This window comes from Protomyctophum bolini, assembly GCF_963924005.1.
Source record: "Protomyctophum bolini genome assembly, chromosome: 7".
Classification (NCBI taxonomy): Eukaryota; Metazoa; Chordata; class Actinopteri; order Myctophiformes; family Myctophidae; genus Protomyctophum; species Protomyctophum bolini.
Window position 1 is genome coordinate 48,478,285 of NC_137868.1, and position 26,133 is coordinate 48,504,417.

Sequence of the window (26,133 nt, forward strand, 5' to 3'; positions counted from 1 at the left end):
CTCAAACGGAACCAGCATGGGTTCCGTGGCGAGGAGGGTCTTCAATGCCTCCATGTCAATGAGGTCAGAGGCGACAAGGCCTTTGGGGATTTTTCCCTTCTCCAGCCGGAGAACCCCCTCCAGCCTTGCCGCCATCTGGACCGTTAGTTTGGACACTCGGCTGAGTTTCCTGTCGATTTGGGCAGGTTTGTGGTCCAGGGGGCTCTGGAAATTGGCCGCCTCGTGCAGGGTGAAGGCGGTAAACACCCTGCCACGGGTACGGCCAATTACTCTGTGGAGCCCAAACCTGGACCACAACAGGTCAACCGACTCCCATCGATCCTTCACGGACACTGCTGCGTGCACAGAGACCGCTTCTACGTGTTGTAGAAGGGCCTTGTGCACCAGGTCCGTGAGGAGGACGGGAGTCGGCGACTTCTGGCCAAATCTAGTGAGGGTCAGCATCACCCTCAGACCAGACACTGTCATTGCTCAATACCGGGCACTTCCACTGCTCTATACTGGGTGGGGGTGTGGAGGGGCTTTCTAGCACCTTTGGTGCAGCGGCAGGAGGAGAGTGTAGCCCACCACACACCGGCTGCGCGTTGCTGCGTGGCGCCGCGCGGCGCGGCGCGTTGCGGCGCGTTGCTGCGTGGCGCCGCGCGGCGCCGCCTGGAAAATAGAACTGTGTTCTATCGGCGCGCCGGGCGGCGGACGGAGCCGGTGTGCGTTAGGTTCATTGAAAATAATGGAGGCGGCTGTGTGCGCCGCGCGGCGCACGAAGCTGGTGTGTGTCGGGCTTTAGGCTCCATACTGGGTGGGGGTGTGGAGGGGCTTTCTAGCACCTCTGGTGCAGCGGCAGGAGAGTTTGGCTCCATACTGGGTGGGTGTGGGTGTCGCACCCTCGGGGCCAGGGATTTGTTATATTGGTGGACCACCAGTGTTGCCTCCTCCAATAGGTCCTCCTCCAAAAGGTCAACAGCACACTCAAAACCCACCTTTTCAAACTGGCTTTCCCTACATAACCCCCCCCCCCCCACACACACACACACACACACCCCCTTCTTGTTTGTCCCTCTTTTGATTTTGATTTCTAGTTTTTAACCTTTTAAACCTTTTGAAATAGTTTTCTAATAAATATGTCTGTACCTCTTTCTGTAAAGCGACTTTGGGTACCCAGAAAAGCGCTATATAAATCGTATATATTATTATTATTATTATTAACAGACTCAAGACAACAAGACATTTTAAATTAAAATCACACCAGTGTGAACTGAAACAAGTGTTTTGGGGCTTAACGGGGCGTCATTTTTTTTAATTGATGGGGTCGAACACTGAAAGGGGTCGAACACTGAAATAAGCTTTATTTTTATTGCACAAAAAATATCTCAACAAAGCATTCGCTAGCATTAAGATATTCTCGCACAAATAATGTATTTTTAGGGTCCTATACGGTATATATAGAATAGCCCATAAATGAATTGCATTGAATTGAATGGGATGTATGGGGAGAATTATAATTATTTTGTATATATCCTCTCTTCATAAAAATAATGTAAATAATAACCCAGGCGGCACACTTTACTACTTATTTCGATGGAAACAACACCCCATACATCCCATTCAATTCAATGCAATTCATTGAGGGCTCATGGTAGCGGAAATAGCCAATAAGGAGCTTTTGCACAAAATAACACCTGGACCTCTTTGATGGGGACGTAACAACCACAAAGAAAGGTAAGAAAGCCTTTTAGTATGGAATTCTCCTTTAACCTTTTCCACCTCGGTTGAATCTGTTCGGTTCTTTTTTCCCCCCTGCCGAATATTGGGCAGGGAGGCCATGCTAGTTAGACTATGTATTGTTAAAGTGAAGAAGGAAATAAGTTGTCTTATTAATAGAGTAGCCATTCAAGTTAACCCTGTAAGACCCAGCGTTGCTTTTCGGTAACATTTTTATTTTAATTAATTACTTAATTATTTTTATCATTGGTCATGATATTTGCATATAAATACCCCCCACAGAGGCTGAAATTCACACAAATAAAAAAATTCTGGCATTTTTTTAACCTATGACCTTTAACCCTAATAAAATTAAGTTAAATAATTGTAATATACCGTAAATCCTCCAATAAACTCCTCCTTTCTATTAATTACCAGGCCCCTAATCACCGGTGATGGCGTTGAATTAAGTAATAAATTCCGGCCTCCTTTTATGAGCCGGGGTTTTTTGTGCTTTTTTTTTTTCAAGTGCCGTATCTGTTACTTTCGCTGCTCTGGCTGGCTGTGCCTGCCTGTCACATCAGCGTCCACTGTCCAGATGCCGTGGCCGCGCTGCTCGGCTCGCACACAATACAACAACAAAGTTAACTTCGGGAGAGAGCCCCCACAGGTCTGCCCTTCATGCAACGAACGTTGGTTCGATAAACGGCAGATCGATGAGCGCACGGGGGGTTTTGCAGCCCCATGCGCCTTGTGGATCTCTCATTTTATGGAACGAACGTACCACCGGTATGCTGTTAGCATATGCTGTTAGTCTCTCTGGGCGCGTTCGGAAATACCACACCGGAGCGCACTCGCCTATTAGTTTGCATTGCACAGTGGGCTCAGTGCGCCATTTCCGAACGCACCCTCTCTCTCTCTCTCTCTCTCTCAGACGTTCTCTCTAACACGTCTCTCTCTCTCTCTCTCACGTGCGTTACGTCTCTCTCTCTCTCTCTCTCTCTCTCTCTCTCTCTCTCCCCCCTCCCGTTGAAGCACTGCAGTATTGCACTGTTCTGATTTGATATTACCGGTATATGAAATAGCCTATCATACATTTTATTTTTATGTTATTATTTGCATCTGAACTTGTCAGTAGCCTAACTGTAGAACTTTACCACAGTACTGTGGTAGTCTATCTCAGTTGAAGTTATATACCGGTATATTTGTGAATGTGACCAGATTTGACTGAGGGACTGCCATTGTATTTTTATGTTTTTCATGTCATATGAAAGAAGGGAATCATATAGCTTCAAATGATAATGACATCGGTTATTCAAGTTAAATTGATGTGTTGATGTTATTATGGTATTTACCATAGGCAATATGCCAATAATGGAAAAACAGTTAAAATGACCATTGAGCACCTGCAACTGCACTGTTCAATATTTCATGATGACTTGGTTTCAATAGGCTACATGAGCCCAATACATTTTACTGTGTTCTAACTGACCCAAAATGTGATTTGTTCATTATGATCAGTTTGAAAAGTAGAAATACGGGCCTCCTTCTTATAGCTGCTTCCTTCCAATAAAAGCCCGGTATCTTGATCGGTTGAGACAAATAATAGCCCGGGTTCCTAAAAGAGGATTTAGGGTATGTTTTTTTTGTTATTATTAGAATGTCTAGAACATGTTTTATTCATTATTGTGAAAGATATCCCAAAAATGTAAATTATTAATTTATTACTTATTATTTATTTTACTTTTTATTTTAACATAAGTCCTAGTAGTACAAAGTAGTAGTAAGGTTGAAATCTCTTTTTTGCAAGTAGAAATAATTATATCCGGGTCTTACAGGGTTAAAAGGAAATTAACATAGTGTGTGTAGCCTATCTCTCTCTCTCTCTCTCTCTCTCTCTCTAGATATATATTTTTTTATTTATTTTTTGTATTATTATTATATAGTTCAACTAGCCGATCGAGTCATTGTGAACTTGTAGATCGGATATTTTAAAAGGTTTTTTTAAATAGTAAAAAATTGCCAATTAGTTCAGGGATAATAAGGGTTAAGGGGTGGCGCAAGATATAGCCCTAAATGAAGACATTATGTACTACACTGTATGGACCATGGACAGTGGCTATTATAATGTACAGTAAGATTCCCCTCTTTTATTTTTATACCAGAAAAGAGATGTTGTGCTTGTTCTGGAAAACAGGGGTTTAAAAAATATATGAACAATGAACATACGTTTAGGTATGCTTTTAATGTAGGTATAGCAGGTCCATATATCCATTGAATATATAGCAAAAATCAAACCACATTAATAAAATAAAATAAATGATTAAAACAAAGATTGCCATGGTCAGTGTGGTAAAACAATAAAGACTGATTTCACAACCTACAACATTCCCAAAACATCTTGATTATTCCATGACTTGATAAAATCCATAATAACGATATGATAAATTGACCAAAACTTAAAGCTCTTACATGTTGCTTATGCACAACAAAAGGGACAGGAGTCTACCAGTGCGCCTCATTCTAATACGCACTGGTCTAACTCTAATCATTTAATTAATCAGGGCCGCGCGCCCGCCGCATATGCTATGGGTCCGATACTGCTACGCACGCCCATCGCATATGCTATGGGTCCGATACTGCTACTCCCATTCCTCCATCTCCTCTCAGCTTCCAGCCTCTTTCCTTTTTCCTTTTCTTCGTCGAGACGCTGAAATAACACAGGCACTATTACACAACTCCATATAAAAACACCTTCTACACTTGGCACACGATATACATTCAATATAAATTCTTGGTGATGTATTCACACGCTCATGCACACACATGCGCATGCACACATGCACACACACACACACACACACACACACACACGCTTTTTGAATGACCTTCCGATCCTTAGGCTACGTATCATCTTTAGGTTTAAAAAAAAATGAAACCAGCAGAAGATCTAAAAGAACATTTCATATCATCACTTACTTTATTAATTTCGCTGAATTTCTTCTCTTGTTCCATCTTGCCAGTGAGCTTAGCATGTTTCCTCTTCTCTGCCTCTCTCTCTGCCTTCTCCAAGTCTATTTTCATCTCTGTAGGAAACCAATGACACAGCATTCAACAGAAAAACACTGTCACACCCTACAAAGTCGGGATTGTACCTCTACAGTATGTCCCATCAGCCCTGAGTTTCCTCAACCATAACCATAACCACTAGGGGGTGTAACGATATAGTAACTGCATCGATTTTCGAAGTACTGTATTTCAAAATGAAAACAGCAACTACTTCATGTATTGTATCGTTTGGCAATGGAAATACATTTTGTGTATGGTATTTAGCAATTTACTTAATTAAATAAATGTCAAGTATTTTAAATAGTTACTGTATCGATTTCAAATTATTGAAAGTATAAGCTTGATTGATTTACTGACTGACTTTACCTTTTTCTCTCTTCTGTCCTGCAGTGAGGCTTTTATCTGCTGCCAGTATGGCCTTGCCGACGAGTCCGACCTCCTTCTCATCCAGGTATGTCTTCAGCACCTCCTCAGCCTGGACACACACGCACGCACGCACGCACGCACGCACGCACGCACACACACGCACACACACACACACACACACACACACACACACACACAATTAGCCTACACCTCATCACCAGTATGGTTACATTAATTTAACATTCTCTGACTCAGACAAGAAGTTGTCAGGAATCTGACTCACCTTGACTCCTCTGCCATCTTTACATCTGTATGCATCAGTCATCTCCTTGAGGTCCTGGCTGAACGTCTCGAATCCTCCAGGGACCGAGTACAGACCAGCTCCCACGTTGTCCTCCAGGGATTTAAAGACTTGTTGGATGATTTTTTCACATGCCTTCCTGGACTCGTTGACGTTCTTCTCACGCATCTGATCATATTCCTCCTGAAGTACACTCTAAAAAAACACAGTGGTAACAATGAACATGCATATATTCACAAATGGGTTAAGTGCAGAGTGTGCTCCAATGTGTATTACACAGTCCTAAGGTCTTATGTACGTCGGATAGGGAACAGTCAACAACCGAACGGAGATTTTTTTTTTTAATCACACCCGTGTGAAGTGAGGGGCGCTCTTATCATCTTCATGGCGTAAAATAGACACTATGTCCATTCCTTAATTGTCAATGGGAATTTAATGTTTGTGTAGGACAAAGTATTTACACCAAATAAAATACACAAAACAAACATATAGGCCTAGCTATGCCTTTACAAATACAAGTGGGAGGGGCTCCCACAGTGGAAAGAGAAGAGACAGGGACGATGAATACCGAGAAGCCACTATACAAGGGATTGCAGTTAAACAACAGTTTAGTCCCGTGACATGGGACTCAAAAGCACAATCATTTTGACTATAGGATTTTGAGGATTTTTAAAAGTGTTGCATAAAGTGCACAGAAACACAATATGAAAATAATGGATGATATGATTCCCAACACATACCCAAAGCTGCTTCAGGTATCGATGGTTGTTGTCTTTGAAAGAACGTTTTGTGAAGAGTGCCAGGGCTTCTTTTAGACTGGACGAATGGATTACAGACAGCTCCTCCAAGGTGTTGGTGGGGAGGCATACCGACTGCATTCTCTGTCCATAGAGGACCCGGGCCTGCTCAACAGCTTTGCCATTCTCAATCTCAGCCAGTGCCTTAACAGCATTTTCCAGACAGGGAACCTCTCCACTATGGATGGCTTCCGCGTATGTCTCTGCCAGCAGACCAAGCACTGTGGAAGATAGACCCATTCAGCAAGTGTGTTCAACTATAGTCATGATAGAGATTTTTGCAATGATGTATATGCCAGACAAAAGTCAGATGCTAATTCCATTATCAACCTACAACAATCAAAATAGGTTCCAATCTCGGCAGAGTGGTACGTCTGTATCAGGGGGGCAGTCAGACGGATATTTTGTGAAGCCACTAAGGAAATGAAAGTTCATATAATGGCCTGTTGTGGCGCTGTCATTGGGCTCAAAAAAACCCATAGCCCCATAGAAGTCCATGTATTTGGGCCCAACTTCACCAAGACTGTATTACCTTAATAAACATGGTCATGAATAGTTTTTGCTTCCAGTCACTAGTTTAAAGTCTCATTTCTAATGTCATAATATTCTTTTTGGAAAATTATGGTCCCATTTATTAAAAAAATGACCATAAAGTCGCGCATGTTCTGAGGGGCGTGGCTACCGTTACAGTCTATGAACGGGATCCCCCACCCACTCGAGTCAAAATAAAAACCAACGAAGAAGAAGGGGGAAGTCCCGCCTCGTTGTCTGGGCCAGCCAATGGGCCAGCTGGCCTGAACTGGGCCAAAATGGATCTAGAAAGATGGCGACTTCCATTGCAAGGACTGACAGGCTTCATTTTACGTTCACGTTAGACCCGCGGAACGCTTTGTCCATATTTTTTACAGTCTATGGTCTGTATACCGAATATTATGTGTTATAGAAGTTTATACAAGTTTTTAAAATATTTATATAATATACAAATATCTTCCTCACAATAAACACTTGATTTAATTGTCAGAATGCAAAGTGAACACAGGTAGCAGATTTATTTAAATCCCTCAAATACTGTTGACTGACAGAAATGCCAGACACTCAGTGGCTGCAGTGTACATTCAATATTTTAATCCCACTTACTTCTGCCGGTGACCTTTACATCACAGAGAGTCTTGGTGTTAGACTTGGTATAGATGTGTTCAGTGAACTTGTTGGCCTGTTCAACAAAGTCTTCATCGAGGTCATCATCAGTCATTTTCTCCATTTGTTTCAATAACTTGGCTTTGGCCGGTCTCTCAAACACAAAACAATGGCGAGACAAGAAGAATTTCCGAAGGCAGGCACGGGGTTCGTTATACTGCTGATCCTCTTGACCTTTGACAAAATGAAACAAATACAGAAAACAATACCTTTTAGTGTAAATAACGTCTGATGCCTAGATTACATTTTTGGAAATTTCAATTACGGTGTATTCAAATAATTCGTGAAAACCTTGTTTCTCCCTGAGGACGTGTTCCAGGTACTCGTCTTCTGTTATAGATCTCCCATCAATCTCCAGCTCGAGTGCAAAATCTCGCACAGCCCACACAAAGGAGGGAAAGGAACCTACATATGTACTATAATCATTCTCATCCTCATTGGACTTAACTCTGATGATCTTTGTCAGTTCTGTCACATATCTGTAAGGGGTGGTGTTAAGGTTTACAAAAGAACCTCACACAACAGTGACAACACTGGGTTTGAAAAGCATTTTACAGACTGAGCAGGGATTTATACTTCGATGTGAGCAACTGAAAAGACATAAATGCCTACATGATACATTTATTTAGTAATAAATACTGAATAAATGTTTGTTAAGAGGAAAACTGTCCCTGAAACTCTCTTTGGAGCTAGAAAGCATCTTATTGCTGTGCACTCACACCCTCTCATTACATTCACAATACCAAAGCTCTAAGCAGGAGGATGGTTAATTTAGTTCAAAAGGTTTATCTGCATTTATGGAAATTGGAAAGACATACTGTAAACCTTGTTTAGCATTTGCCAGAGCTTTCCCAAACAATATACTTGAGCTTTGTCCAAATGTACTTCGACTGGAAAAGACTATTCTAATTGAAAACATGCCAAATATAGGACTCAATAGTACCAGACATAATATGAGTGAACACATATAATAATAAAGAGGGAATAATGAGTGAATAATGTGAAGGATACTGAAGGTTCTCCATGGATTTGTTATCAATGACACCCATGCTGTTGTAGACCAGGGTGCTGCTGAGCAGAACTGCCATGGCAAAGATCCAGTTGTCATTCTTCGAATTTCCCTGAAAGCCCAATAAATTGTTTGGACGTCATTTTTAATGAGATTAATGAGTATTAGAATAATTTACAGAGTGTGGGGGAGTGAACGCCCAACTCCACAAACCCCCCAAACCTCTGACGTCACATCCCCGATCCCTTCCTGTAAAACTTGATTATTTATAATGGTAAAATGCAACATGATTTGAACATGAATGATTTTAACAAAATGGCGTCTCACCGTCCCAAAATCTCCCAGTCCCTCTGTATCCAGCAGCACCAGAGTGTGGTCAGTCTTTCTGGGGTGAGGTACACACCACATCCAGATGCCCTTTGTCTCGGATTGGACGGTGGATCCCAGAGGGAATCCTTGAGGATGGTATAATATGGGACAATAACGAACCAAAACTAGAAAATATTTTTCATGAAGAAACAGTGTGGGCTCTCTACTCGATGATGGCGTGTTGACCCACATGACATCACAACACCCTCCCCCTCTGCCTTCCTATTGGTTGACCCATATCAGAGCCATAGAGTAAGACAGAGTTGCGATATCTTAAATCCCTTTATTTTAGAATGTTTTTAGTAATAGTACAACATAAACATTACAGACACTGTCACTCTCCAGGGCTGCATGAACAGCACTCGAGCCCTCAGTTTTCTGATGCCTCAATGTCGTAAATCTGTCTTCAGCGTTATTCATAGTATGGATTTTCGGTGGTGGGGTGACCACCGAACTACAACATGACATCACGAGCCGCAGCCCTTCTTTCTGTTTTTACTCACCACCGCTCAACATTATTTCAGCTCCGGTGGTCACCTCACCGCCGAAAATCCAGACTATGAATGAGCCTTTACTCTATGGCTCTGAACCACATGACGTCACAGCCCAGAGGGCAAACGGCCCCGGGAATAATTACGGTAACTCGCTATACTCAAGCCCACAAGTACATTCAATCTATTTCAACTAGACTATCTCATTTTATGCTGAGTCTTAAAAGGCAAATGCCAAATTAGATTGATCTGAACTATGTTATTTGGGGACTTTGGAACACATACTGTATCATGAGTTTAAACACGTGTCTTATAATGAAAAAGCTCACCTTTGTTTGCCCCAGCCAGCCTGTTCATGAGGTAGGACTTTCCGGATCGGAACATGCCCACTACTGACACCACGACCACTTTCTGCTCGATCTGCTGTAAAATCTCCAGGCTACTGGGAACCATACGGAGACTCCCTTCACTGTCACTCTCTATCAGACATACTGGCTTCTTCATTGATGCCATGACGGTCACTGCTAGTGGAGAAAACACAAACAACACAGAGGGACATGAGGATAATAATGGGGTACAGGCTTTAGTTTATACATACTATTGGTCCGACTGTCATTAGACCGACAACTTACCTCTAACCCTAAACGCAAGCACGGGAGCAGCGCATGTTCGACCGCTGTTTCCGCATGTACGCGGCTATACCTAAATAAATTATTATTGTAACGCCCAAATACGAGACCTATACTTTAGGCAATGCCGGTGGCCGATGGCCAGGAATAAAAGTTTAGAGTAGACGTGTGATTTGCTCAAGAATCTCAGAGACAAACATTGTACTTTTAATCCACTACAATTCTTTGAAAACTTTAGTTACTACTTCAATTTTGATTAGAAAACCAAATCAGCCCACATTTCAGCCATTTGAAAATAGCAGATCTACAAGCTCACAATGTCTCGCATCGCGGCACTTTGATCTGCTACAGGCGGCTAGGCCTACTCTCATTGATGATACACTCTCTTCAAGTTGCTCTGTAAAAGAGCATCTGCTCAATGTAACGCGGTGTCTGATCGTATGCAACCATCTGCCTACTGTTACTGTGAGAGCAATGGTAGACTAGGCAGGATTTCAAGAAAAAAATGCTATAATTCTAAAGTGTCATAAATTAACACTGAGATAGTCCTGTGTGAACAGGGGCACACGTTCTGGTCTCAATGTAAGTGGTCTCAGAGTCTTACCTGCTTCAGATGTAGGTGTGGAGACACAGAGGAAGTAGACAGGTTATGAAGTTTAATCACCAAGGACCTCGTCGCAGCTCACTGACCTCTCTGCTGTCTACTGGTTCTTTTATACAGTATACTGGCCAATCAGAGGCCTAGCCAGCTACAGCCAGAGGGGGGCAGTTTCCCGCCCACTTTGCTGAAAGTGGTAGAAAGTAACAAAGTTAGAGCTACTTTTACTTTAGCTTGAGTATTCTCATTCTTCAATAGTTTATACTTCTACTACACTACAACTGAGAGGCAAATGTGTTACGTTTACTCCACTACAAGTATTTGGAAACGTTATAGTGATAATTATATTTTTTATTATTATTACAAAACAGGCTACATCAGGGGTGCCCAAAAAGGTAGATAGATTGCGATGATCACAAAGGCTGTGCAGGTAGATCACATGACATGCCCCTAAAGAATATTTAATTTCAATATATTAAAAAAGGTCATCTGCCACTCAAATTAATGTGACTTAAAGCAGTGGTTCCCAAACCTTTTCATGTCAAGGACCCCCAAATTGACACTTTAGGCCCCCATTTGAAAATATATGCCAAGGGCCCCCATAAGAGAAGGTTCTGGCAGTGATTTTCAACCATTTTAATTTCAAGGACCCCCAGTTTGACCTGAAATAGGCTACGGTCCCCCATTTCTATCTCGGGGACCCCCAATTTATATCGTAAAATCAAAGTTAATTCAACTCTGATAGAGTGTACAAATGGAACCAAATGGACCCGTTCCTACTGTATGACTATCATTTAGCTGGGGACCCCCTGGAACTCTCTCAAGGACCCCTGGGGGTCCCCGGACCTCACAAGGGCCTGTGGGCTCCAACCCACAATACAATACTTTGTTTTCAAGAGTGTTGCTGTGCACAAACATCGGTATAGCATTACAAATTAAACACCCTACTTAAAAACCCTACTTAACCACAAAAAAAACATACAAAAAAAAAACCCTACCCATTCCATTGCCCCCCTCTATTACCCATTCCAAGTGCATTTGGGTACATATTTAAACTATTTTCAGCATTATTTATGTGGATCTTGTTGAGCTGGTCGTTTTGGAAGTAGCTCTCAAGTAAAAAAAAAAAGTGGGGGCACACCATGGGCCTATACATTCATAGCCTGGGTTCCAGCCTTTTTCGCTGCGTTCTGCCGATCTGAAAATCAGCGCATTGACATCTTCAGATCCGCGGAACGCAGCAAATAAGGCTGGAACGCGTATGCTACTACATGGTGGACAGTAACTGAGTAAATGTACTTACCGGTAACCCATTTGGTCCTGACGTCGAGTCAGTTTTCTGAAATAGCCTAATAATAGCTTAATATGCTTCTGCTTACTTGGAAGTGTCTTTATATTTAAAACAATGTAGTGTTTAAAAGAAACAAGGAAACCAGATACATATATATGTTATGGTGTCTATATACTGTATGTCTATATAACATAACGTGAACCAGAAACTAACATGAATTAAGACATTGAAGCAGCTGTACCAATCACCGGGCAGAGTACACAAATCATCTCATGACACAACTGATTACAATCAACCAAGGAGAGTTGCACAGCATGAGCTGCTGTTAGGATTAGGATATCAAATGGAACACAGCCACCTTAAAGATTACTAATCATTGTGTGTATTTCTGCACTGTCTGCATTGAGTGACCTCTTTACATACTGTATGCATAGATGTATCTACTGTTTAGACTGATTATATGTTCTCTGTGTACCTATGACCCTAGATTACTATGTCTTAATGCATTTGATGAATTACCTCCTGTTTTCCTTTCTTAATGCTTACTGTAAGGCCTGATTTACACTGGCAGCCAAATCTAGCCTGAATCAGATCTGTGTCACTTCAAGATAGAAATACGATTTGCTTAAAATGGATAAACCGTCAATCATAATATTCATAATGTTTAATTTTAAATCGTGCTGCTGGGCTACAAATACAACAATATTGTTCCGTCCAGAGCAGTTTTCTATATGTCAGCTTCTATGTGTTCCTGAACTCTACTACCAAAGTTACGACTTACTATGTATCATTAGTACACATTAATTATCAGACAATCTCATCCAGAACAACTCACAAAAGCAATATCAGAGTAAATTGCATTGAACCCTATAGTAAACAAACAGAGTGAATTTGGTCACATAAGTAGATTGCAAAGAAGACAAAACAAAAACAATTTGGTGTTTAAAAGATAACAGCATCTACTACTATAGTAACAACTACACCGAAAGACCCAACAAACTACCGTCACAGGACAACATTTGATTTATTTATTTAGCACAGTATAAAATAATACAAAAATGGGAAATACGTAGAAAATAAAATAAAGGAAAGTGGCAGGAGGACGCAAGAAGTCTCATTCTCCTGGCTGCTATTTTCTGGCTCACCCTTGGCATTCCATCATACAGATTTGTGTTGGTAACATGTGTGCTCTTACTGATGTTGATCATCAGTAAGAGCACACATGTTACCAACACAATCATTGCAATGCAATCATTTTTTGTCAGAAATAAACCAATGCCGCTGTTATGAAGTATAAAGGGGCTGCAGTTCTTTCTCTTCCACTGTATTGGCGGGAGAAGACATATTATGTTTAATACCTTGCCAAAGCAAAAGTGGAACAATCAAAACAAAATAATTGTCAAAAGTCGTTTAAAGTTAATTTCTATGGTTGTACAGTATATGTAGGCCTACAGTGTTTCTTCATTTTACAATTCAGGCAAAATAGCAGATTATGCTCTTAATCCACAGCGATTTACAGTAAGCAAGAACAACACGAGGTAATATGTCAAATGCATAGAAATGGTCATCTGGGATCATACTGATCATACGTGTTCCATTTGATATCCTATCCTCCTCCTATCACAGCAGCTCACGAGTCTTTGCTGCTGTGTTTGCACATACAGTAGTTGTACTTCGCCCAGCAGATATGGGGGTGTTTTGTCATCAGCCATGTAATGTCCCTGATGTATTGGTAGACTCTACATGTGTGTGCGTGCGTGCATGCGTGCGTGCGTGTGCTCGCCTCTCACCCGCTCGTCTCTCTCTCCCTCTCTCTCTAATTCCCCTGCTTCACAGCAGTATCTATGTATTAGTTTAGTGTGAATAGGAAGGATGGAGAGGATGGGTCTCATCTGTCTGTGTCGATGTTGTGTTAATTAAGAATAATTAAAATGCGCATATTAATGCTTATAGTTTGATATTCTTTCATCAAATGTTTTTCAGTGCTGAGTATCTTCCTCTCCTATGGACACAGTCAAGGTGAAAATGTAATTTAATATCTATTCTCACATTCTCATTCTAACAGACGGGGGCTCCGTAGGTTTGAGGTTCTGGCTTATTCACCTAAATCCCATGGGCCTTAATGGTCCGGTCTTGGTCTTGTTTTTTTTTCTTTTCGTTTCTTTTTTGTTCAGCTATTGTTTATCTGCACTTACCCTACCCCCCTAGATAGCACTTTTTGTAGACTTAGATAGCATTTGATACAGTCTTATGGCATGTTATGTAGACAGCACTAGAATTGCATTGAGTCATAGCACTTCATAGTACATATGAATAGCATAGTATAGTATGAGTAAGACGCGCAAACGCGGGAAGCGAACGCAGCTCGTACATATTTGGGTTTTGGACGTATAGCTGCTTTGGGGACTCCTTATATGGTGCCCCTTTTGTGCCCATATATGGAGCTGAGTGGACCTGGCCCCTTTTGTGCCCATATATGGAGCTGAGTGATTGCTGATGCAACACACTCCATATTTGGATAGCGGGACAGACACACGGACAGACAGACAGACACACAGACATGATCTGCTAGGTCTCATAGTAAGTGCTCACTGCGTTCGCAATAATTTATATGTATAGTTTCATTATATAGATATTCCATTGTTACGTTCTTAGCTTACGCATGTTTCATGATAACTACTTTTTATGTATGTGATGTATTGCCATGCTTTTTGTTCTTGCCTAACGTACATCGCTCTGGATTAAGAGCGTCGAATGAATGCCTAAATTGTAAATTGCTTGTATGTCTGTTCTGTGTATAGTCTGTCCTGTTTGTCTGTCCTGTAAAATGTGAACCTTGTAACCACTGCAAACCTCGGGCTGGGATCCATCTATTACCACACCAACGTATAGTTTAAACAGTGAGAGTAAGATAATTGATTTGTATTATCAGTCTGGATAATATCACAATATTAAAAGTTATTCATGTGAATATCCTGAGTCAGGGGTTGTCACCCTCTGGGGGTCCCCAAATTATTTTCAAAAAATTTGCAACTCAATGGCTGGAAAATGGAAATTAAGAGTTTACATAGTATGCGGTGCATGCATAAACTTCCCTTAATGATTACATCAGTATTCATTTATGATGTATTTTCTCTTGGGTGTGGGTCGCGAGTAGCCTGGTTCCAGCCCCTGAATCACTAGCCACATAAAAAAATTATGTTCAGGCGATTTAGGGTCTGGTGACGCTCCCGAAGGAGGTCTCAGACTCGGTTGGAAATCCAACCGACGAATCAGCGTCGTTTCAACTCGATGACGTCAAACAACAGTGCCGTCCAGACACAAACAAACATGGCTGCCCCCACTGCGGTAACTCACGGCCGTATCAATCTGGCTATTAAATTGACGTATGATAAATAATTTCTTTACAGACACGAGCGATTTTATAAACATCATCATCCGACATATTTTACCGCTTTTGTTTACATACTAGTAGCGCTCGTTGGCTGTGTTTGTTTGGTTAGCAAACAGGTTAGCCATAGCCACATGATTGACACAATGCCATCTGCTTTCCTACTATTCTGATTGGTTGGTATGAACCAATCACCGAAGACTGCCTCTTTGGCAACGCCCATCCCAGAAACGGTTGTAGTAGGGAGGGCGTTCAGACTGAATAATGGCGTGAAACGAAATGAAAATTCAGACTGAGTGTCAGGCTAGGTCGCGAGCCATGGCCAAAGCATTTCCGGGGGTCCCCAGCCAAAAACGTTGAGAACCCCTGGTCTAGAACATAAAATGGTGCCTGGCCATGGGCTGCTCTATATAAAACTAACATTATTACACTCTGAAACATGGCTTACTGCAGTGACATTCCAGACAATATAGAGTAAGCATCACTAATGTTCTTTATAGATCTGACATGTGCTCCAAGTGTGGAGGAGGTGTGGCCGTATATGTTTCCACTGAGCTCGTAAGTGAGTTAATCATACCCACAGTGCAGGAGCCTCTACATTTTGATGATATTATTTTCATGAAAATACATACCTAATAAATAACTGTTGGTAGAGGCCACCCTCTGCACCCTCTGAGTTAAACGAGTCATTTAACTGTATAATTTCTACTATCAATTCCATTCCCTATTTTGGGTGACGTTAATAAAAACTACCTACATAAATCATTTCATTTCATTTCATATTTATTTATTTAATTTCAGTTTGGTTTTTACATATTCATTTTACATATTTTTCTTTTTTTACATATTCCAAAACTGAAAAGAAAAGGAGCAGGAAGAAGATAAATCTTATTTATACCTGCCCCTATCAAAAAAAAAAAAAAAAAAAACAACTAACAACTAACCCTAACCCTCACCCTCACCCTAAAAAGAGAACAACAAGACGAAATAACATAGAGCTCAACAAGAGAACAAACAAAAACAAAACAAAACAACGCTGAGGGAACAAAATAACACTTATCTAACCTTCTCGTTCATATTTTATCATTTTTTCCTTTTTAAACACTTTCTTAAACTGAAACACTGTTGTACAACTCTTCAACTCCTGGTTTTGTGAATTCCATAATTTTATACCTGTGAAAGAAGTGCACATTTGTTTTAGTGTGGTCCGGGCGAACAGATGTTTAAAATCATGTCTTCTTCTATGGTTCTCATCCTCTGAGCTAAACACAAATGACTTCTGTAACTGTATTGGTAATGATCTGTTTTTCGCTCTAAACACCACCAATAATGTACGTAATTCAACCAAATCCATGATTTTTAAAACACCTGATAACATAAAAAGCCTATTGGTGTGTGCTCTGAAATCTTCTTTATACATGATTCTTAACGCTCTTTTTTGTAACATTATCAAGGGAGTCATATTACTCTTGAATGAGTTGCCCCATACTTCCAGACAGTAAATAAAATATGGTAAAACCAGTGTACAATACAACATCCTCAATAAATTCGTATCCAAATCATATTTTACTTTGTTCAAAATAAAAATACTTTTTGCCACCTTGGCTTTTATATATGCTATATGATTTTTCCATGATAATTTCTCATCTAATATAACACCCAAAAACCTAAATTCATTCACTCTTTCAATATTCACTCCATCTATAGAGAGAGTAATTTCATCCTTTTTCCTATTAGAGAAAATCATAAACTTGGTTTTCTTCAAATTCAATGATAACTTATTTTTATTAAACCATTTTTTTAATTTATCCATTTCACTTGTAATACTTTCTGCTACCTTTTTTAAGTTATCCCCTGAACAGAAGAAATTAGTGTCGTCTGCAAACAAAACAAACTGCATTAACTTTGACACTTCACAAATATCATTGATGTACAAAATAAAAAGTTTGGGTCCCAAGACCGAGCCCTGCGGTACCCCACACTCAAGCTTCATATAATCAGATTTAAGATCCCCCAACTGTACATATTGTTGTCTGTTGTGAAGGTAACTGATCAACCAATCTAGCACTACACCTCTCACCCCATTAATTACTGAACCAACCTGAATCACACCTACTACTCAGACACTGCTTGATACGTCTAACTCAGATTTATCACAAATCCAAGCTTCTCTTCAATATGACTTTTACAAAATTGGCTCTTGCATATATAAATTACTGCTTAATAAGTCTTATTATGTTTTTCGGTACTAGTCCTGAACTCAAATCCATAACAGATTCCTTTACAATAATTATATCCAGCAATGATGGCACGGCTTGGCATAATGTCAACATAAAATATCTCGGCGCATGGCTGGACCCGGAGCTCACGTTCAAATCTCATACCTGTATGTCTCATGTTTAAAAAAAAAAGGTTAACTTTGGAATAAAATGCTTTATATACTGTACATCAAGACATTTCTTTTCACTTAGTCTACGTAAGAAACTGGCTTTGCAACTAGTAGGCTACATCCACTGTTTCACTATTGTGGTGTGGTTCTTGTTCCACTTAACACGGCATACAATAGACTGCAGATTTGTCCTTTTCTTACACATCATTGGTCATTGTAAATTAGTATGACAGACTTCGATGGACACCTTTACATGTAAGACACATGCATTGGCTACAAGTAGTGTTGTTTTTGGTTGTTTTAGTGTTGTTTTCAGTCACGTTTTAGTCACCTGGAATGTATTTTGGCGGGCCTTGATTTGGTCGTAATGACTGATTTTACACTTGCTGAAAATAGCCGATGTACAAGCTCACAACGCGTCGCGAGTTTGTAGATCTGCTATTTTCAGCATGCAACCCAGTGTAAAATGACTTTTACTGGATCTCTTGTCCACTAGTCCGGTCCCTTCCTAGCATTTTAGTCTAGTTTTTAGGCAGTGTTGTGACTAACGCCCTTACATGCGTTACGTTACATAACGTAACTATTTGCAGTAACTTGTAACCTAACGCTTTACATTTCCCCATTCCATAACGGCGCTATAGTTATTGTGCGAGCGTTACCCGCGTTATGGCGTTATGTCAACTTATGTGATCAGTGAAAAAAGTCTGGCCATGCAGCTCCGTGAGTCTTTCATACAGGCGTCTCTGTGCTGCTGAAGTGAAGGGGGCAAATAAAGTTGTGAATCGATATAATTCAACTAAACTGCGGGAGAAACACAGATGTACAAGCCCAATGTGCTGTGCATTGTGACGGGTAGATAACTTGTAGATCTGCTACTTCCAGCGCAGGAAGGGCTCATGCTTATGACGCTCTTTAACTATGCATTCAGCCAGCCAGTGAGACTCACAACACAGAAGTTGACAGAACACACACGCACTGCAGCAGACGGAATGCACAGGCAGATCCGACAAAACTTTGCACACATCTGTGCTTTGCCTTTCATCCACGCTTCCATAGCCTTTTCAATCTTATTTCCCATCCACGGGCACAAGCAACGTGATATCAGCAGCTTCCACCCGATCTGTGGTGGTGTTCTGTTGACGAGGGAAGCTACTAGCTAGCATGGGAGCTAACGTTAGTTTCACTATGTATACTTTCCCTCCGTTCCCCAACCCCTCACACTCGCTGCTGCGTTTACACGGGCAGACACAAAGACGAATGGGTATATCATTTGGAGCTTTAACAATGATAGACTGTATCGTTGCGTCTGCCTGTGTTTAATGGTCTGGGTTTCACTGTCCAGAGCAGGCAGACCTGTCAAAACGATGCACTTCCCAAAAGTCAGAGACGTGCCACCACCTATAAATTCAAACCCACATCTGGAATATTGCTATCTCATTCCACTTTAATTTATTTTATTCCATAGTCTTAGTTTTTCTCTAATAAAGTTGTTTTTATTTGTTTTCTCATGTTCTCCTTGAAAAGTGTCTTTAAGTACTCAGAGAAGCTTTATATACATAATATTATCACTATTATTATTACTACTTGTTTTATTGCCTATGCTTATGTAGAAAAACAGCTCACTGCTCAGGTCAAATATGCCTATTGATATGCGATTAAAATGTGATTAATTGAGATGAATTCATCACAAAGCCTCCAATTAATTAGATGTCCCAAGTCTCCCAACCCTATTCTTTATAGATCTAGCTTAAAAACAAAAAGTTCCTATATTCGGTATTCAGTTTCGGCCGTTTTTTATATTATTATTTTTTAAAGTAAAGTAAAGTAAAGTAGTTACTTTCATAATTTAATGTAAAGTAAAGTAACAAATTACTTTTTTAGATAAGTAACGATAACTATAATTCCTTACTTTTTAAAAGTAACTTCCCCAACACTGACAGTTATACATTTTTTTATTATTATTATTATTACATTTATTTTATGTGCCGAGCAGATAGAGGTTTGTAAGCCCATCACAGATAAGAAATTAATTGATTTAGTTTATTTAAGCCATTACCCAGCATGCTTAGAGTGTCGAGCGGCCATTTTTGAAAAGTGAAGTTTTGAAACTGTATATGCTGTCGTTCGGTCCAGGAAGCACCAATCGCGCCAAAACTGGTCCCATTGCAAAGCCACGGAAGTCTAGTTAATTTATAATACAGGTTTCATTACTGTGCGTCGTTTGGTTGGGGAGCTAAAATTGTTAGAGTGAAGACATGTAAAAATCGGTTAGGATAATTAATCCTGTGCGCTTTTGTTTATAACAAGTCCAAGAAAGAGCAGATCTCAAAGTGCTTGGAACCATTTTAACACTTAGAATGCTGAAAGCGTTTCTAAACGCTTTATTATACTCAACCTTGCTATGCGCATACCGTTTTTATACGTTTTATGGTCCAAAAAACGTTTTTTTATTGATTACTATAGTTCAACTATACTGTATTTGCGCCCGGACAGCAAAAAAAGCAGCACCGATCGGATCTACAACCCTCCGATGGCGTCATCAGACCGAAACTTATAAAAAGGGCCGGATGCCCTGCTCCCCTTGTGGGAGTAGGTAGTATTGTGGAGACACGTTGACATCGGTTTTTGAGCAGAGCAGTTTGAGTGAGCAATCGTCCATTTAGTCCATTTAGATCACATAGTCGTCCGTTTAGTAGTCCTTTAGTATATATTATTAGATTAGTTTATTATTATATAGGTATAGTTTAGTCTTTAGTCCGTCCGTTTAGTCTTTAGTTGTCCGTTTAGTAGTCCGTCCGTTTAGAGTAGTATACGTCCATTAGCATACGTCCATAGTATAGGCCACGTTAGTTCGTTTTTTCCAGTTAGGTTTTGTTTTTAGTTAGTAGTAATAGTAGGATTTAGGGATCAGTGTTCAGTGTTTTGTTTGTTTTGTCAGTCTAGTGAAGTGTAGTTAGTGTTAGTTTAGTGAACTGTTTGTCTGTGTCTCCCGATTCCCCTTTCCCCGCGTCTAGTCGTTGTCCGTCGCCATTTTGCGACATGCCACGTAGGCGCCCCCCCCAGCTCCCCTTCCCGGTCAGTCCTCGATCGCCGAGTGGCTTATGGCTAACAAGGTGGAGGACGAAACCGATTCTGAACCAGAGGCCTCTGGTTTCGAGGAGGACACCCAGGCTGGCCCTAGCCTGCAGCAGCCTTTGGAGCGTACTGTGACCAGTGCAGATGTGGCGGCGGTCCCCCTTCCACCACCACCACGTCGGTCTTCGCGCGTTGCAGCGGCTGCTGCGGCAGCTCCTCCGCCGTCTCCCGTCTCCTCCGCCGTCTCCTCCGCCGTCTCTCTCCCCGGGAGAAAGTGACCAGGAGGACGAGGAGGTCATTGACTTTGAGGACGACTGGAGCCCCACCAGGGAAGACCTGGACGAGTACGACCAGGAAGGCGGTAAGAAAGAACCTCCATTTTGCAATTTTACTGTGAACCTTATGCCACGTTAGTTTACTGTGCTACTACTAAGCTAAATACTGAATCGCGTTTTGTTACTGTACTTTCTAATCTACTGTGAGTGAATCCCTGAGACCCTGTTGCATCTGAATCAATTATAAGACGAAAATATCTAATGTATTGTTAGCGTGCGTCTGTCTGTGTGTCTGTCCCGCTGTTACTGTATAGAAATAACTGATTTGGATTATGTAGCATCTGCACGACAATATAAAAAAAATCATCCCATCCATGCATCCCACCAGCGGCAGTCTCCCTCCATGGGATGAGCAGCAGAATGTTAGCATCATGCTAGCTGATGCTAACATTCTGCTTGCTCATCCATCCTAACCCCCGCTTTGCTATCATCATGCTGGGATGCTAGCATGCGCTCATCCCATCCCAACCCCGCATCGCCACCAGCGGCAGTCATTCCTCCATCTCTAGCCCACTTCACAGGGGTGTGATTTTTATTATTACAGTAGAAGTTCACAGACCAAACTGTAAATGGGTTTACATGACTCAGTCCGTATATCCGTGTAGCGAGCTGTAGTGAATAAGTAGAGAACAGATTTGCACCGCTCACTTCACAGGGGTGTGATTTTTATTATTACAGTAGAAGTTCACAGACCAAACTGTAAATGGGTTTACATGACTCAGTCCGTATATCCGTGTAGCGAGCTGTAGTGAATAAGTAGAGAACAGAGTTGCACCGCCCACTTCACAGGGGTGTGATTTTTATTATTACAGTAGAAGTTCACAGACCAAACTGTAAATGGGTTTACATGACTCAGTCCGTATATCCGTGTAGCGAGCTGTAGTGAATAAGTAGAGAACAGAGTTGCACCGCCCACTTCACAGGGGTGTGATTTTTATTATTACAGTAGAAGTTCACAGACCAAACTGTAAATGGGTTTACATGACTCAGTCCGTATATCCGTGTAGCGAGCTGTAGTGCATAAGTAGAGAACAGAGTTGCACCGCTCACTTCACAGGGGTGTGATTTTTATTATTACAGTAGAAGTTCACAGACCAAACTGTAAATGGGTTTACATGACTCAGTCCGTATATCCGTGTAGCGAGCTGTAGTGAATAAGTAGAGAACAGAGTTGCACCGCCCACTTCACAGGGGTGTGATTTTTATTATTACAGTAGAAGTTCACAGACCAAACTGTAAATGGGTTTACATGACTCAGTCCGTATATCCGTGTAGCGAGCTGTAGTGAATAAGTAGAGAACAGAGTTGCACCGCTCACTTCACAGGGGTGTGATTTTTATTATTACAGTAGAAGTTCACAGACCAAACTGTAAATGGGTTTACATGACTCAGTCCGTATATCCGTGTAGCGAGCTGTAGTGAATAAGTAGAGAATAGAGTTGCACCGCCCACTTCACAGGGGTGTGATTTTTATTATTACAGTAGAAGTTCACAGACCAAACTGTAAATGGGTTTACATGACTCAGTCCGTATATCCGTGTAGCGAGCTGTAGTGAATAAGTAGAGAACAGAGTTGCACCACTCACTTCACAGGGGTGTGATTTTTATTATTACAGTAGAAGTTCACAGACCAAACTGTAAATGGGTTTACATGACTCAGTCCGTATATCCGTGTAGTGAGCTGTAGTGAATAAGTAGAGAACAGAGTTGCACCGCCCACTTCACAGGGGTGTGATTTTTATTATTGCAGTAGAAGTTCACAGACCAAACTGTAAATGGGTTTACATGACTCAGTCCGTATATCCGTGTAGCGAGCTGTAGTGAATAAGTAGAGAACAGAGTTGCACCGCCCACTTCACAGGGGTGTGATTTTTATTATTACAGTAGAAGTTCACAGACCAAACTGTAAATGGGTTTACATGACTCAGTCCGTATATCCGTGTAGCGAGCTGTAGTGAATAAGTAGAGAACAGAGTTGCACCGCCCACTTCACAGGGGTGTGATTTTTATTATTACAGTAGAAGTTCACAGACCAAACTGTAAATGGGTTTACATGACTCAGTCCGTATATCCGTGTAGCGAGCTGTAGTGCATAAGTAGAGAACAGAGTTGCACCGCTCACTTCACAGGGGTGTGATTTTTATTATTACAGTAGAAGTTCACAGACCAAACTGTAAATGGGTTTACATGACTCAGTCCGTATATCCGTGTAGCGAGCTGTAGTGAATAAGTAGAGAACAGAGTTGCACCGCCCACTTCACAGGGGTGTGATTTTTATTATTACAGTAGAAGTTCACAGACCAAACTGTAAATGGGTTTACATGACTCAGTCCGTATATCCGTGTAGCGAGCTGTAGTGAATAAGTAGAGAACAGAGTTGCACCGCTCACTTCACAGGGGTGTGATTTTTATTATTACAGTAGAAGTATTTTTCTTATGAAAGCAGAGAGTCTTATGTTTCATACGGTATATAGTATGTATATGTCGCTAGAGGCCTTATTTTGTGAATATTGAGCAGTTCAGGTCCATGTCTTCTATGATGTTATCTCTGGTGGGCACAAGCTGAATTCAATGACCAATTACTGTCAAAACTGTATATGTGTACAATGTGTACTGTTTTCCTCCTAAAAGTAGACATTCAGGGCTTTCATTCGGTATACAGCTTCGGTACACAGCTTCCGGTGGCGCTGTTCTGCGGCGACACGGAGGCAGGACCCAGCTGCAGCGTTTGTTGAACTTGTTTGTTGTCTGAACACTCCGTGCACGGCACTTATGTGGGGTGGTGAACTTTTGGGATACTCACTGACGAGAGAAAGAGGAATGAGGAGGATGGCGTTAACCCTTACCCTCACCCTAGCCCTTTTTTGACACTTCTTCTTAAATAATTCGGTGACGCTGAGTCGATTGGTGCAGGTCTCGAGTGGCCACGACACTTGGAAGTGGGTGAAATGGCCTTTTAACGTCCAAATTCGTGCAAAAAAGGCCTTTAAAAAGTGAAATCTTGAAACTGTATAGGCTTTCCACAAGTGGTCCCGTTGCAAAGCCACAGAAGTCTAGTTTCTATTCCATATAAGTTTTATTACTGTGCGACCTTTGGTTGGGGAGCTATGGTTGTTAGACTGAGGACATGTCAAAATCGGGTTTTAGAATTAAGCTTGTGCGTTTTTGGTCATTGGAAGGCCTGGAAACATCAGATCTCAAAGTGCTTGGCACCATTTTAAAGATCTTTTCATGTTGAATTTCTTAGTATTTATTACAACCATGTGCAATTTTAGTTGAGCCTTTAATGACAGTTTGAATCACGAAAAAGACGAATATTTGGAAATTTTGACAATCCCGATTTTCCAGATTTTCGCCTTCATCGGCCTGTAGCTCAGGGTAGGAGCATCCCACGGAAACCAAACGCATGTTATAGTATAGTTCAAAGGCTTGTGAATCCATATGATACTTCGGTGTCCCGTAGGGCCGCTTAATTCGTCCACTAGGGGTGGCTGAAGTTTCCTAAAAAACTCACTTTTCAGATTTTGAAAAAAACCCTCACCCTAGCCCTTTTTTGACACTTCTTGTTAGCCTCATAGGCATAGGCGGCGGGTGCGTTTTACCTTTGGGTAGGCTATAGAATTGCGTTTGGGGGGGACTCTCGCGGCGGAGCGAAGCGAGGCCGCCGCCGCGGATTTATTTATTTATTTATTTCCCAGATGGTCTAAAAATGAGTTATTTAGCATACTTTTACCAATGAATTAGCCTATACAGACAACGACTTTTGGACGTCTTTTTCTCAAGTCTCGAGTCAGTCAGTGTAGATTACCCGGCGGTGTTGCTGCCCCTCCCGGGAGTCGCGGCTCATGGCTCTTCACAGACGGCACAGAGACAGCAGTCACTCCGCTGAACGTGTCAGTGTTGCTGCAGTGGTGTGAACTGTGAACCGTGCGGGCACTGAGTTCTGACAGCCGACTCACAGCTTCTTCTTCTGAATTAGGCTACTTTATCTTTGCCTTGAAAAATACATTTTGCGTTTTGCTGTTTCCCAAAACAAACCAGCGTGCGCTACTCTTTGCTACAAAGCGACTGGAAGGACGAGGTTTACAGACACACCAATAGTAGTCAATCATATGCTGATTTGGCCAGTTGCTGTAGTCGTGTATAGCCTATATCCGATCAGCGATCACCAGGGGGCAGCGACAACACACACACACACAATAGCCTTCTATAATGCTGCGCACATATGTTATATATATTTAAAAAAATACCCAGGATAATTTTTGGGAAGGCTAAGCCTTCCCTAGCCTTATGCACCCGCCGCCTATGCTCATAGGATAAATGCCTAAGTCATTTTACTTCACATTACTCTGGTAAGAACATTTATATTGCTTTGATTAAGTGTAGGCCTAGCTTCAAAGAAAATGGCACAGAAATTGCTAGCTCACATTACTTATTGCATTACTTATTGCTAGCTAGCTAGCTAAGCTAATGTAAGCTAATGTTACGTTTTGTAATGCTGTTAGCACATGCCTCATCACAGAACCAAGCCTTTGGTATTCTTTGAAAGCTTAGATTCTTGGCTTTCTAGTGCCAACAACCTTATTTAGCTAACTAGTAGTTGTTTAGCCTAACTAGCCCAGTATATAACAGCAAATATTTTATATCTGTAGTAGCAAGTTAGTTTCAGCTTTAGAGTAACACAAGGCAATTTATCCAGGAGTCTGCCCTCTGAATTTAACCAGTGGTGTAAAGTAACTAAGTACATTTACTTAAGTAATGTAAAATGCAAGTACTTTTTCCACCTGTGAATTTAACTAAATGTTCTATTTCATTGTCAGGAAATTAACTTGCTGATACTTATTTAGAGAAAGACTATAGACCTGAGGATGTCTGGATTTTACATGGATACCGGGCAACATGAAGAAGAGGGAGTGGGGGGAGTGGAAGAGAAGAACAGAGATCCTGAGGAGGGAGAGGAGGGGGACTTAGGAGCGAGTGAGAGAGAGACACGGAGGAGGAGAGACAGGGAATCTGAAGAGAGGGAGAGAGCCCCTCTCTCTCTCTCAAGTTCTGGAGGAACTTGGAATAAGGGGAGAGCGTAGTGCATCCAGAGCAACTTCTGATTCATGGTCAGAAAATGAAGATG

The 26,133-nt window shown here is 41.3% G+C and overlaps 1 protein-coding gene and 1 long non-coding RNA gene across 2 annotated transcripts in view; one reads left to right on the forward strand and one right to left on the reverse strand.

Moving 5' to 3' along the window:
• LOC308318393 overlaps positions 1-19,208 on the reverse strand; it is a 533,465-nt gene extending 514,257 nt beyond the window's left edge. Inside the window, exons 1-2 of the long non-coding RNA XR_013964357.1 lie at positions 18,949-19,208; positions 18,879-18,901 (exon numbers count right to left, since the gene is read on the reverse strand). This is a non-coding gene — a long non-coding RNA (uncharacterized lncRNA). The remainder of the gene's footprint in view (positions 1-18,878; positions 18,902-18,948) is intronic.
• A 1,606-nt stretch (positions 19,209-20,814) lies between these two features.
• LOC308318779 (uncharacterized protein) overlaps positions 20,815-26,133 on the forward strand; it is a gene marked incomplete at its 5' end in the record, with an annotated part of 473,522 nt that continues 468,203 nt past the window's right edge. The window contains one exon of the mRNA XM_080768408.1: positions 20,815-21,031. Within this exon, the coding sequence (XP_080624534.1) occupies positions 20,815-21,031 (217 nt within the window). The remainder of the gene's footprint in view (positions 21,032-26,133) is intronic.